This window comes from Cephus cinctus, unplaced genomic scaffold, assembly GCF_000341935.2.
Source record: "Cephus cinctus unplaced genomic scaffold, Ccin1 Ccin1_scaffold0315, whole genome shotgun sequence".
In the NCBI taxonomy this organism is placed as follows: Eukaryota; Metazoa; Arthropoda; class Insecta; order Hymenoptera; family Cephidae; genus Cephus; species Cephus cinctus.
In genome coordinates, this window is record NW_014333017.1 from 155,473 (window position 1) to 169,810 (window position 14,338).

The window sequence follows — 14,338 nt, forward strand, 5'->3', positions numbered from 1 at the left end:
AGGATGATACCTTGATAGACGGTTCGCCAATTGGAAGGCCTGCTGCTCCATCCAGAGCTTTCGTTGATCGCCATTTTGCGTTTACCTCTAGCGTCTCAAGCTGAACGGGAAGAGAAAAAGAAAAGAAAAAGACCCACGCGTGTTAGCCATACCCAGAGACCGGGTATTTTGCTTCGCTCCTTATTCCTTATGGAGCCTGGGCTCGGCGATGTCGGCCATTTCGAACGGCCAAGAAAGCAAAACAGCTGTGTATACGAGGGAAGGGGACAAAAATTCGAAAAAAATAATTGATCCGTGATATTTAATAAAGAAAAAAATTACGCATTCGTACCTCCTGTAGTTCGATAAAATGAAAATTTTTTATCACAGAAAATTGAAAAAAACTTTTAATTTTTTCATAAAAGATCCATCAGAAATGATCTATCGTATTTTTGTGTTTAAAGAGAAAAATAATGATCCCCTCTATAAGAGCACGGCGCAGCAAGTTCAATTCGGTGTCACGCGACGCGCAAACTCTCTTCGGTTAACAGGATAGCATGATTGGCCAGCTGGTACAAATTGGTATTCCCATCCTGGTATATAAGTACTGACGATTCAATTCCTGGAGTCATCGTTCCAATGACGATGACCTTCTCTGCTTTGTGTGACGCGAACCTCCAGGAATTATCTTACTGCGTAAACCAGGAAGCGTATAGGAAATTTCGGCATGAGATTGAAACTTCGGCAATGAGAATGAGCCTTGAGAGCCACGTGTGTTATATTGTAGGACCAAAATCTGATCTGGGACATCGATTCTTATCGGTAGATAAGAGGCCGTTGATAAAAATAAAATACGAATGCGAGCAGTTTGGATGGTAATTTTGATAATATTGAAAAAATAAATTTTTCAAAAAAATAAAGGGTGTACGTTGTTATTGAGATTAAAATTGGTTAATTCAATTATAATTGGTTTTTATATGTTACTTTCTATGGATAATGCAGGATCTTATTGTATAGACTGTTTATTATTGGTAATTGATCATTTTGAAATTTTTCTTCTTAATATAACTCAATACTCTCGCGATTGGACTGCTATGTCGTGACTATGATCTCCTAGTGAATTCGAGCGGGTAACTCCAGTCGAGTGTGACCATTCGTGGAACCCGTTTATAAAAGCCTCAGGGTATATAAGTAAGAGGGAGGGAGAGAGAGAGAGAGAGAGAGAGAGAGTCGTTTATCTTTGTTTATGCTTTTGTGCATTCTTTAATTTTCCAGCATAGCTTAGTATTTTTATAATTGAAAAAAATATTTAAAAAATTTTTCAATTAAAATAATTTCAAATTTTTATGAAATTGACAATTACGATTAAAAGACAATTTGATTGCGTATCTTGCGAATGGTCCGTTAAAACTATAATTCCAATGGCAAATAAAAGTTCGGACCGTAAATAAGCTTTGATTGTTAATTAGATTATTTTAATTGGATTTTAAAGTACAAGGGCTGCAGCTTCATTTTTTTTTTAAATTCCACTAGAGTCCATCGGAACTTTTGAAATTAGCTCATTAATTGGATTATTAAATTTAATTATAAAGTCGCTACTTGTCTCCTACCTATTATTATATCGTATATATTATTATATCGTAAGAACAAAAACAGGGAATTTAATAAATTAATTTTTAAAGACTAGTTATTTTCACTACTTGATTGCTTTGAAGAATAAAAGTTTAAGAAAATTTATAAAAATAATGACCGTTTTACTCGAAATGCAAAGATTCTATATTTTATGGACATTTTATTATTTTATCAGATAATTATTTATTTTTACCCGTGATAATATATTTTTGCCCTATTTTTCTCCAATTTTGGTTTTACCCCCGCGTAAACACCTGCGAGTCTTGTGTGTTGAATTTATAGAGAAAAATTGATATTTCTGTAATTTATTATATTTACATATATATTTACAGAGAAATTTATTCGTTCCAACATGGTGGGGATGAGATTATTTTTAATTCGAATAATTCAAATTTCAAAAAAATTCGCGAAATTCTAGCTGAAAAAGTATGGAAAAGATCGTGCCACGTGCTCGCGTACCGTGGGAACGCGCAGTTTCCCTAAACCATGAAAATTTCAGGCTTTTCCCTGAAAAATTTTATATATCGAAGCAGGAGAACAGCAACGCGCTGAAGCCATCTTGCACGGAGTTGTCTATTTCGCGGAGTTTTCCGAGATTTTGGAAAATTCTTAATGCCCCTGGCTTGATCACGGCATTCACGACAACCTGACACGTTCGAATTTGAATTTACGAATTTTGCAATATTACGAATTTTTTTTTTCACAATACATAAAATTTCGGGTTCCCACGAAGAGAAATACCAAGCTAAATAGAAAAACGAATAATGAATAAAAATATGAACAACAAAGTCAAACATCGCCTCGAGAGTATTTTCATATATACAATCCCAACTCGTATTAATAATTGCAAAAATGTAATGAGGTCACAAGAATAAAATAATTAATATCAACAAAATAGAAAAACAAATAAATTATCCAAAGTAGCAGTCGAGCATATAACAACAAAAGAAAATTCCCAAAATTTAAAAAACTGCCACAACATATAACAGCTCCATATAAAATATCGATATAATAAAATAAAAATATGAAAAATTAATTAATTTTGCAAATTTTTAATTACAAAATTTTCTATACAAATACAATTAACGAAATGCACCCAGCACAATGAAGGTGTCAACAATACATGAGAATACCATAAGAGAAAGTCCCCTATTAGAATTCCCACATTATTACCATTATATACATACATTGAAGTACAGGGGCCAACGTAACGCACGAAACGCTTAAGAAAGAGTCCCCCCCCACTTGAATATATTACAAAACGTGCTTACTTTGTCATTTCCATATCTCGGTAGTCCAAGAGAAAGAGATGGAAAATCACCAACCTACCAGGGTGAATCATGCGGAGATCAAAGGGTGCAGGGCGAAGAAGAAAGAGTAAAGGCAGCGAGAGAATAAACTGAATAAACCGAATGATAATAATGCCAGTGTGGTAAAAAAGCCGAATGACAATCAAGTGACAATACATTTTGTGAATTATCAGGCAAACACCAATCCATTAGAGCTAGTCGAGCTTGACCCAGTCAAGTTTTCGTGGCAACTGGCCCGCACAACTTCGGAGTTGCCAGCGAACAGGAGAACATCTGACGGCTTGGATATAAGCGGAGTTGTGGGACGAGCAGTGGTTCTCAATGGAGTGGTAAATAAAAGAAAAAAGAAATTAATTGCGAGTTCGAAGTTCAAGTGGAGCCAAAAAAAATTATGAGATTGAACCGACAATACAATTGTTGAATTACTCAAAATTTTTTCTATATTAGAGATAACGATAAAAATAATTTTTTAAAAATCAAACTAGAGCTGGTTGGAAGAATACTTTTTGAATTTTTTTTTTTTGTAATTTTACGTGATTTTGTGACGTTACAATTGTTCAAGATTGTTCGTATATTCATCGCGTAAGGTTTCGTAGTTTGAGAACCACTGCAAGCAGCTCGTCATTAATTAAAACGCAAACGGCGCGTCATATTGCGTCAGTCGACTTGCGCAGATAACGAGAATTCTCGAACCTGCGCAAAAGCGCCACCCGTGCTCATGTGACGTACCTTTAACCTTAGGAACCCAACCTCGTGTTTAGGAAGGTTAGTTACCGTCTTGGCATAAATGGGATCTGGCACGTTTCCCAATTCGCATTTTCGCAATATTGATTTCGCATAATCGTTACGCGTCTACGGAGCATATACCTCGCCCAAAATGCATATGACAATTAATAACATTGAAAAAAATTTTTTTTTCAAAATAATCGAAACCAAAAAATTGCACGTATTTTACTAATATAAATTCAGCCAGATTTCTACAGTGTTTTAGGATTTATGAAAGTGTTATAAAAGTCTAGGAAAAAAGTTAATTTTTTTTTCCAAATTTTATCATTTTACCTAATCGTATGATAACGCGTCAGATAAGATAATCACGTGGAATTATCCGTTTTCTCTTGTCAGGGGGTGGAGTCTTCGAAAACGTTGTACCGCCTTTAACAAATACTTGGAACCAGGAAAGCAGGAGGAGTTTTCATTGGTTCCTGATTCGGTCAGTTTGCCCGCCACTTCCGTGCAGAGGACGTGGAAGACGCCACCTTGATATTCAGGCTCTTGGTTATCGATCGAAAAACGGCGCCGGCGGCCGGTCGGACAGCCACGTGTCTACGCCGGTTATGTAGCCACGTCCAGACATGTTCCCCTACGAACGGAAGACTCGAGTGTGACCCGGCCTGGGGACACGGCCATGTCCTTATCCAAGGTCAACGACCTTATACTTTTTATTCACTGTCATGGCGACTAAAGGCACGTGAAGGCATCACAATTACACGTACTCAACCACGTACATGCACAGATTTAACGTATTGAACTAGTTGGTGTGAAAAAAAGCATTATTTTGAATAAACTGAAAAATAGGAACATTAATTTTGAATATGATTTCATGTTATTTTAATTGAGCCTATTGAATAATCGGGTATATTATATTTTTGTAATTTTTTCTTCACTATTGTTGTCATCAACAAAATGTAAATGCATTATGTCATATTTAGAGAATTTATTGTAAACAAATTATGAAAATTGTTAAATATTTATACCAAATTTTAATGGTTTATGCGAATATTTTCATTTTTAATTCCCATTGAAATAGTTTTCTAAATCGTGGTAATTCATGTACATTATATTATATGTGTTTTGTAATAATAATTAGCGTCGATTGTTGGACTAGTCGTAGCTACTAGCTCAAGCGTTACCAACTACTGTGTTCTGTTCTCCTGATATGTTGCGCGACTGCCAGACATCTTGCGGTCCGCGCGGAATTCTTGCGCGCAATGACGAAGTCATTGAATTCAAGTATCTTTCAGTCATTAGGCGTTATTAGTATGCTGCGTGTTGTTGCAAGTTTTCAGTAGAATCCTTTGGAGAGTCACTCATGATCCGAAGAATCCATTTTGACTTTTTCTTTTAAAAAATTCACTCTCACGGTAGAGAATTCTGGATTAGTCGTATTACATAATTTCTCTAAGATTACACGTGTCATTCGGAAATTCGTTTGAATGCGATTTTGTAGGATTTAATGGTTATACGACTAACTCGCTGGGAACTCTTAACATTGTCAAATATCACTGGTGTTTTGTTTGAAGCACTCTATCCGAGTTTAAACGCCATTTTGAATAAGCATGCACGGTTGGAGTGTTCGTGTTTCTGGTAAAATGGGTGGAATTATGTACATTAAGTTTAATGAAGGAGATCCTGCTGGTGATATTTGGAGGGGTTATTATGGTAATACCGTATGATTAATGGGATCCTGGATTTACGCCTAGAACGGCTTTCTCCTTTCTTTGGAATATTATGAGCTATCGTGAAATTTATAGTTAGGTTTTGGTCAAGACAAATTGCTGGATAAAGCAGCTGTGTGTATTTTTGAATTTGGGCGAGTTATTAAGAGAAATTTGAAGATAGGGATATTAACGTGATTCCTTGAAATTCTTTTACTTTTATATTGAAAAACCGTAAGACATTATGCATATAATTGTATGAAATACAAAGTTTACATTATTACTTGCTACTGTTAGACAATAATATTTTACTGAAATGAAAGTTTGTATTGCATAATTTTTGTTGTGCAATATTACATATTACAAGTATGATTTAGATTTCATTAGATGGTTTGGCAATGACTTATCTACGGTTTATCGTGATACAGTTTTCAATTGTCTTATTAAGTTGGACTTGTATGTTCAATGATCCATAATTTTGTTTATTCAAATTTCTTTACCGTATGTTTTCTTGAGATAAAGTTAGTCTCCGCTGTGTCTTCGGAGACTAACTGCAGTAATATAGTAGCTTTTGGCACCATCTGGTGGTTTGGCCTCTCACTCGATACTTCTTAGATATTTTTTGAAGTGGGAAGGTAACTCTGGAAATTTTGAGGTTATTACATTATTAATAATTGCGGTATCTAAAGTAGTTCTCTTTATTATAGATAACTAATTCACATTGTAAATTGACTGCTCACCTAATATTAATATCTTCAGTTGGTGTTGCAGCAGATGATGATCGTAGTTTCCATCTGAAAAGATGATTGCTCATATAGATTCGCATAGAGTTACATTTGTTTGTAACAATACATAACATTATGATACATGCTATAAACACTTGATCTCTTTTTACTAATAAGTAAATAGTAAAAATACTTGTCTTCTGGACCAATCTGATTTTTAGGAATGCTACGTAATTCCCAAATGGTAAGTGGAATGTATTTTCGTGTAAATTAAGGAACTCATTAATACAAAAGCACTTATAATAATTTTACACAGATTCATCGAGCTATCAGAAATATTTGGTGACTCGTTCTCGTATAAAACAAACTTTAAATCAAGAAAAATTCTCTTATGAAAGCTTATTCAGTAAGGTTAGAATATGTAAGTACACAAATACCGGGCTAAAAAAATCATGAGAGTCCCATTTTCATTTCGAAAATATCATAAAACCTTAATATAAATATAAAACATAGCCACTTTCCACCACTAAAACTTCCTAATCTTCGCAACAAAGGTCAATATCACAAGAAGCAAAACAAAACAACGCTCGAATATAGTGCCGAGTCCAGCCATTATTCTGGTGAGTACGCTAGTCAAACCTAGCTCTAATGGCATTCAAAATTTTTCAAAAGTGATAAGCATTTTTAAAAATACCACTTGAAATAGAATACAAAAAACCTACCGAATCTAAAAAATGAATAATAATTCTATAAAATATAATTCATCAATTTGTCCAATAGCCGAATGACACAAACATTCAATATATATGGTAGACCGATTGACTAGAGTCGTGGCGCATTTCCTGATATCTCGAGAATTTCCGACGTCTCCGTTTGACAGATTGGCCGTGCGTGTATGCGTTCGTTGCACGTGAATTTTTTGTTTGTGCGCCGGCAATGTTTTCGACGGGCGTCGCGACGTCGTGGTGATAACCAATCACAGTTAATGGTAAGAAAAATTCATTTAACATCATAGAAAATTGACGCAAAGTGTTGTTCGAGTAGCAAAATTAAAGCCGGGTTATCGGTGGGCCGCGTAAACGCCAAAGCACCTCTTCCCTCCTCTACTTCATCCTCTTTCGTCTTCTCATTCTCTTCGTCGGACAAGGCTTCGTCTCTACTCCTACTCCATACACTACCACTGTTATCCTTTTCGGCGACCTTGAAAAACTTTACCTCATATCTCGAGCGGAGTTCACAAGACATGGTAAATTCTCACTTTTACGTTTCACCATTTTCCATGGGACTACGTACGTACGTACATACGTATGTGCTTAGCCGGCACCCTTTTCTCTTACATACGTTAATTCGACGATGGTTAATTTTGAATTTTTTTCTTTCTCTTCCTTTCTCTTTTGTCAAGTCCCGAGTTATCCTTAGCGTCAAAGTCTCGCAGTGGGATAAGACACGTTATGGGAATGGAATGAACGGCTTGCGCCTGTGTATCGTACGATATTGTTCTTTTTTTTTATTTCACGTCTTTTGTTGTCTCGGAGTGATGATGTTACTGGTTAATTGTCAAGAGACTTTTAACGAGTTTCAATTAATTTATTGAGATCGAGAAGTCGAGGTTAATTCAAAGGAATTATGTATCGAGATGAATAACTGTCATTTTGTTTCAGTTGATAACCGTGTCAATTTGAATGATTTTTTTACGTAAGTCTTTGTGCCACAAATTTTCTAAAGATTTTACGAGATTGTTGTATCGTTTGAATTTCATTGTTAGTCTTTTATTGATTTTCATGTTATGGGTGACTGTATACGTTTTTATTATTTTTATTTTACCACGTAATCGCAAATAGTGTGTCTTTTATTTTGTTAACCGTGACTCTTATGTTTCCAACTTGCGACAACGGAACGCTCGTAAATTTCATTTTCGCCTGAAACGCAAGGAGGAAGAGGGAGAAAAAATAAAATATAGGAAAGTTTAGAATTGAACGATTCTCGGTATTTCCGGTGCCACGTAAATTCGCGCGTGTTCTCTTTGGTCGTGCATCCTGCTTTTATTTACCGACAGAATGATTAAAGACGGAAAGTTGATAAGAGGAATTCAGTTTCCCGCATTGGCTCAACCGGACAGTAGTGCTTTTTGTCCATCAAAATTTTTGCTAACACCAAGTGTCGTAATTTCAAATAAAAAAGTGAACGAAAATGTTTCGCAGCATAAAACCAATACACTGGTATAGTTTATTTTACAAGTGTTATTTAGTAATCGAAAGATTTCGGAAATTCCTTAAATATCGTAAATTATTGACTTAGCGAAGTTTCGACAATTTTTATATTCTACTGGAGTTGTCATTTTTTGTACGTAGCCCTGCTTCGAGATTTTCGTGGATTACTATACTAGAAGCAGGGTGCAGGAGTGACGCTTTTTGAAAAAAGAAAACCCTAATTATTCCCCATTGCGCGTCGCTATCGTCAAGTGTACGTGAGTGTATTTTTATTCCACCAGCCGACTCAAAAATGTTTCCCCGTTTTTTGAAAATATTAAAATTTGGATTTTTGCAACAATACCGTTAGTCCTCTGGCTACTAGAATAGCCTTGTTGGTACACTGGGTAGTGTAGTTACGAGCGATAAGAAAACGTACGGAAATTCGTACTATTGGTATCGCACCGTGCGAGATATCGCATGCGTCGATAAGGTAGGGAACAAAGTTCTGCAAGAGATGGTATAATCGAAGGAAACACAAAATGAAAAATAAGACAAATTCAGGACAAACAGGTTTCCCGTTAACGACGAGTCAAGCGGTTCTTTGACATTTAATTTATTTTTCCCAAAATTGACATTTATCAATCCCATCATACACAACACGTGAAAATACAAATTTTCAAAAAATCCATCAAAAATCTAAAAATTACACAAAACGCGCATGCGCCAAAAAATTGAACCCGGAAACAATATTTTCAAAGCCTAATATCCGTAAATTTAATTTCCCCTGCAAATTTTCATCTAATCCGCTTAGCGGTTCCTTTAATCACATTTAAGGGATACGATAAAGACTCTATCAAAACGGAAGGATGAAGGCAAACTGTCCAACCGTCGCTTACATAAGATAACAATAATAAATCGTATAACCGGAAGTCGAACGAAATCGGTCTTAAAGATCGCGATTCTACCAAAGAAAATTCTGAAGTCCTCGATTTCAGTAAAAAAAAGGTATCTAAGAGTCTTCGGTATATACAGTATAGAATTCCTATAATAATAATAATAGCCATGTAAAATATAACATAGATAAACAATTATAATGATAAGGATACGAGATTAAATTTTACATCCAAATTTCACACACACAAAACGTACTTATATATTTATTTTAAAAATATATTTTCCCAAAAGCATTCACCTCACTCTCTATCTTCTTTTAGCACGCAGCCGTCTCTTCCTCTTTGTGTTTGCCGATAACACAATCACAGGCCAGCGAAATTGTTCGAAAGTGTTATCGACGGAGTTGAATGATCCCTGTAGTGGTTCCGCGCGGGGTAACGTAATAATTAAATGCTGTCAATGTGATTGCAGGGTGGCCTCAATGAAAATGGCCGGGAAGGATGGGAAGGTGGAGCCCCGCGGTGGGGATATCGTGCGGCAAGGTTTCATGGTGAAACGTTCACAAAATAAGAAGCGCTTCACACCGATTAATTACAAGCAACGCTGGTTCGTCCTCACGCGCCACCATCTTGTTTACTACGACGGTGATGGGGAGGTTGGTATATGTATAATAATTATTAATTCCTATATAATTATTGCAACGAATATTCTGCTTTTTTTTTTTTTTTTGAAACTCCTTTTTTCTACGAGCCGTTTGAATTTCCCGCCCTGGCGGCTTCGAAATTAATTATTTTCATCTGTTCGTCAATGAAAGCCATCGGAGCTTCTCGAAGTTATTTTAACGTTACTCGTTTTTTGGCGAAATCAACCATTTCGAAAGATTGATTCATATATCGATCTGATATATTTATAATTATCTATATATCAATCGGGATAAATATTTTGCATACCCATTATTTTGAGGATTATGACAATTCGATGTCGGGTGCCAGATTCGCATTGGTGATTGATGTACCTATAGTCCTTACGTGGTAAAAGATTGATAGGGCGTCTATATCTGCTGAATTCATGGGGGAGATGGATTTATGGATGTACAGCGTTATATGTGTGTGTAAATGTATATATATATATGTAAACAGTTAGATACTGGTCCACGAAGAGGCTGCAGCACCCTGGCGGTGTGCTGAAGGACTGATCTTCGGTTGGGGGATGGTCACGTGCTCTCGGAGTCGTGTAGAAAATCCTTGACGCATGCGCCTTCACTGAGAATCTCCATCGTTCTCCCACCTCCAGCCTCTTTTCTTCTTACTTTGGTCCAGTGGAAAGCTTTCGGCGAAGCTTCAGTCTGTAACCGACTATTCGCTCTGCAGCTTGCTTTACCCACTTACTTATTCTGCTCTCTTGTTCACTTGCTTATCTGTATATGGGTATATATATATTTCTGTTTACGTTGATATATATATATATATATATATATATATATATATATATATATATATGTATTAACTGCTCACTTAATCTCTTGATTAATTTTATACTTCCTTATTCACTTGTCTACGCCAATGGCTTTGTTTACACGCTTTAACGTATGCACGCGTGTTTGCTACTGAAAACGTCAAACGCACGCTCGAAAGTTTTGGCTCCTGTCACTGTCGTATCTCGTGGGGTTGGTGGGATATTTTGTTGGGGCAGGGAGGCTTGGGAAATTAGGAAGTGGCTATAATCGGTATAACAATTTTTCTCGGATGAAATTTACTCTGGATTCCTTAGAGAGAAATTTGAACGTTTCCTTTTGCGCGCTTAAGACATTCTGGGAATTTATAGGGGGTGAATGGCAGAGGGTTTGATTAGGCAAATTTATGCGGTGCGTTTGCGAATTTTAAATTGCTGAGATCGGTTTTTCATTGTTTTGCGATTGGCGGGGTAGGGTCGTTTTGGAAGTGGTTCGTGCATGAGTTTTGTGATTTATGTTATTTTAATTAATCTCGGGGGATGCTCAAGGGGGTGAATGGTTTGATCAAAATTTTGGTTTTGTACCATTCGGTTTTTTTTTTAAGTTTGGCCATTTTTTGGAAAAGTTGAAAAATTTGGGAAAGTGGTTTTCTTTATTTTTGATACTTTTGAAAATTCTTGGAACATCGACAGAATTTTTATTCTTAACTTTATTCTGTCAGACTGCTGTTGAAATTCTTGATTTCCCACGTAATATCGGCAGAAATCCATTGATTTTGAGAGGTTTAAAAAATGAAAAGTTTTTTCCTCGAGAAAGCTCTATTCACGAAGGAAATCCGAATCCTTTGAAACCGAGGTCTTCGTTTTCCGCTTTGGGGTTTTCGGTTTCCTACTTCCGGATTCGTGGTTGAATGCTGTTATCGTGATTCGATTCCCTCGTATTCGCGGAATAGTGCCAAGGAAACCGTTTGTCACTATCTTCTTTTTTTCTTGGTGTACGATTTTGTGAACTACGACAGTGCCGGAATAAAAGAAAAACTCAATTGGATTCGGAAATAAAAAATTTTACAAGTTTACGTAAAACTACAAAAAGGCTTAGAATATTCCTCGCGACGATTACCGAAGACATTGTGAACTTTGACACTGTACCGTTACGGATAAAATAAAAATATCAAAAATCACTCATCGAAAAGGGAATATTTAAAAAATTTGAAAAGTCTACCGAAAGCAAAAGTCCTACAAGGATAATCAACCGAGTGGTTCACTGTACATGAATTTAGAAACAGAATAAAATTTTAAAAAATCTTTAAACGCCATAATTTCAAAGCGGAAAGACAAGTTTGTTAAATAATTTCGAAAAATTGTATAATTAAAGTAAAAAAAATTTCGCTAATTTAATAAAAAAAAAAACGTCTCGAGAGATCAAGCATTTAAAAAATTACGTGTTTTTTGTGAATCATCACACTTTCCAAAAAATATTTTCAAACTTTGCCGCGGTTCCTCCGAGGATCTTTATACTTCCTCCTACGGTCACTGATAGCCTATCTACGCTCTCGGGATACCCAGTGAAACTTTGAAGGGAAATCGAATTTCCGATCGTGGGATCCGCCGACTCGTCAAAATCCATTGGTACAACAGAGAAAAAGTACTTCGCGTGCTTTTTCATTCCGGCCGACAACGTGGAGGTGAGCGAAGCCCACAACAAAAGAGCAGTAAAAGCCGATCCTTATCCTAGAGAAGTTTCTTGATGATCCTCTCATTGTTGTGCAACAATAGGCTATAACCGATTACAATATTTGAAACGCACAATAGCCAAAGTAGTTGAGTCCGTGGGCTATACCTGTCACTCAAGCAAATCGAAGTATCGCACGGTAGTGATATTTAGAAAAAATAATAAAATATCAATCAGTGATATTTACTGCATTTTTTTGCCTTGATAAATTTTTTTTCACCCTCTGCTCACAATATACATACATTCATTTTTTTGGTCTCTCGGTACTCTTGATGGAAAACCCAAAATGGATGGATTTTTGTAATATAAATACGTTGCTGCACAGATAGTGTATATAAAACTGGTGATTTTTTTTCGAAAATTAAAAAAAACTTATTTCGATATTAATAATCTCTCTGACGTTTTTGCGAATATTGGAGATATTGCAAAATATTTATTCTCGATTATCGCAAAAATAACGTCAAATTTTATTGCCCTTGTGGCAGCGGCGTCGGGAAGCTCTGGTCGTCCGAGAAAAAAAAAATTATGAGCTTTCATGAAAACTTCATGGATAAGGGGGAGAAAAAAATTGAAGTACTAGAATCTTCACGAAGCTTTTACTTGTATCGACATATTTACTGACATTCGTCGTATATGAATGTTAGGTTAGGCTGGGTTGGGGGTAGGTTAGGTTCAGGGGCGGCCCTATCGAAAGGGGTTGTATGAGCGTGAAGAAGAGGAGGTTAAGTCGCCGAAGAAGCTCCTTGATCCACTTTTGCTTTAAGCCGCTTACGGTCGTGGTCCTTGTGTCCCTGTTTGTGCCTAATCCTTGAATTTTATACCTTTTTTTATTTTTATCTTTTTTACCTTCAGCCCTGTACACAATAGAAGAATTAAACTGCGGATTGCAATGTCATTGGAGTGCCTATCCTCGGCTTAGAGTCCCTCCTCCATCTTGGTTTCGAATAGTAAGGGTTCGATGAAATTAAAAAAAAAAAATGGTAATGATATTTTGAAAAATTTCGAATTCCAAACTTTTTTGCATTTATTCAAATTTGAAAATTTTGTATGCGCACTACGTGTCGAACATGAGTTTTGCCACTTTGGAAATTACATTCCCTATTTACATAAACGACAGTTCGAGTATTTAGGCATAGTTCCTAATTTTCAAAATGCACGCTCTCCGCTCGGCACTTCACCGGATTAGGAAGGATAATCAGGATTATCGGTTTCAACACGATTTCCCTATATACGATGAAAATCTAACTGAATTACGTGTCCTGAAATGGATCATGCTTGATTCACGTGTACGGATATACAAATTTTTATTCTTCAAAAACGAAAAATTAATTTTCAAACATTTTTCAAAAATTTTTTTCAGCGACGCAAGGAACGCGGTCGAATCGCGATCGAGAACGTTCACGTGGTGGAAACTGCGAACCTCGGCGCGGGCGGAGACGTGGCCGGGGCCGAGTCCTTGGGCGGGGGCGGAGGTGGCGGTGGGGGAATCCCCGCTGGACATCCGTTTCAAGTCGGATACCGTGAAGCTGGCCAGGAGTACACGCTTTACTTACTCGCCGCCAAGGAGCAGGATCGCGCCGAGTGGATACGCGCCATACGAGCTCGTAAGTTTAAATAATAATAATAATATTTTGCAAATCGTCCAAACTCCCAAGTCGTTTGATACCGATATCAAAAAATAAAAAAAAATAAAAATTTGCCAACTCCCTTACAAATTCGCAAAAATCTTCATGCTGGAGATATTCGCAATTTGCACGACGCTCAAGATAAGCCCGATAAAAGAATGTGTATGGGCGTTAAAGAGAAAAAAGACAAATGTGGTAAAAGCCTCGTAAAAGTACAAAAGGTGAAAAGCGTGAGAATTTTACACTACATCCTCTATACGCTCTTTATACAAGTAAAAACGTAGGTATGCAATATCGTCGGTGGCTCCTTTCAAAAATATGACTTATTTTCCTCCATTGGCCCTTCCTCTACTCTTTTTTTT

General features: G+C 36.5%; 1 protein-coding gene across 4 annotated transcripts in view; it reads left to right on the forward strand.

Moving 5' to 3' along the window:
• Positions 1-6,914: 6,914 nt before the first annotated feature.
• Positions 6,915-14,338, forward strand: part of LOC107266459 (tyrosine-protein kinase Btk29A) — an 85,124-nt gene continuing 77,700 nt past the window's right edge. Inside the window, exons 1-3 of one of the 4 annotated variants that reach the window (XM_015736949.2) lie at positions 6,915-7,069; positions 9,639-9,822; positions 13,712-13,955. In XM_015736949.2, coding sequence (XP_015592435.1) covers positions 9,649-9,822; positions 13,712-13,955 — 418 coding nt within the window. In that variant the 5' untranslated portion in view covers positions 6,915-7,069; positions 9,639-9,648. Of the gene's footprint in view, positions 7,070-7,702; positions 7,777-9,104; positions 9,279-9,638; positions 9,823-13,313; positions 13,332-13,711; positions 13,956-14,338 lie in introns of those variants that run through there. The other 3 variants (XM_015736948.2, XM_015736950.2, XM_025083691.1) reach the window with 3 other exon arrangements.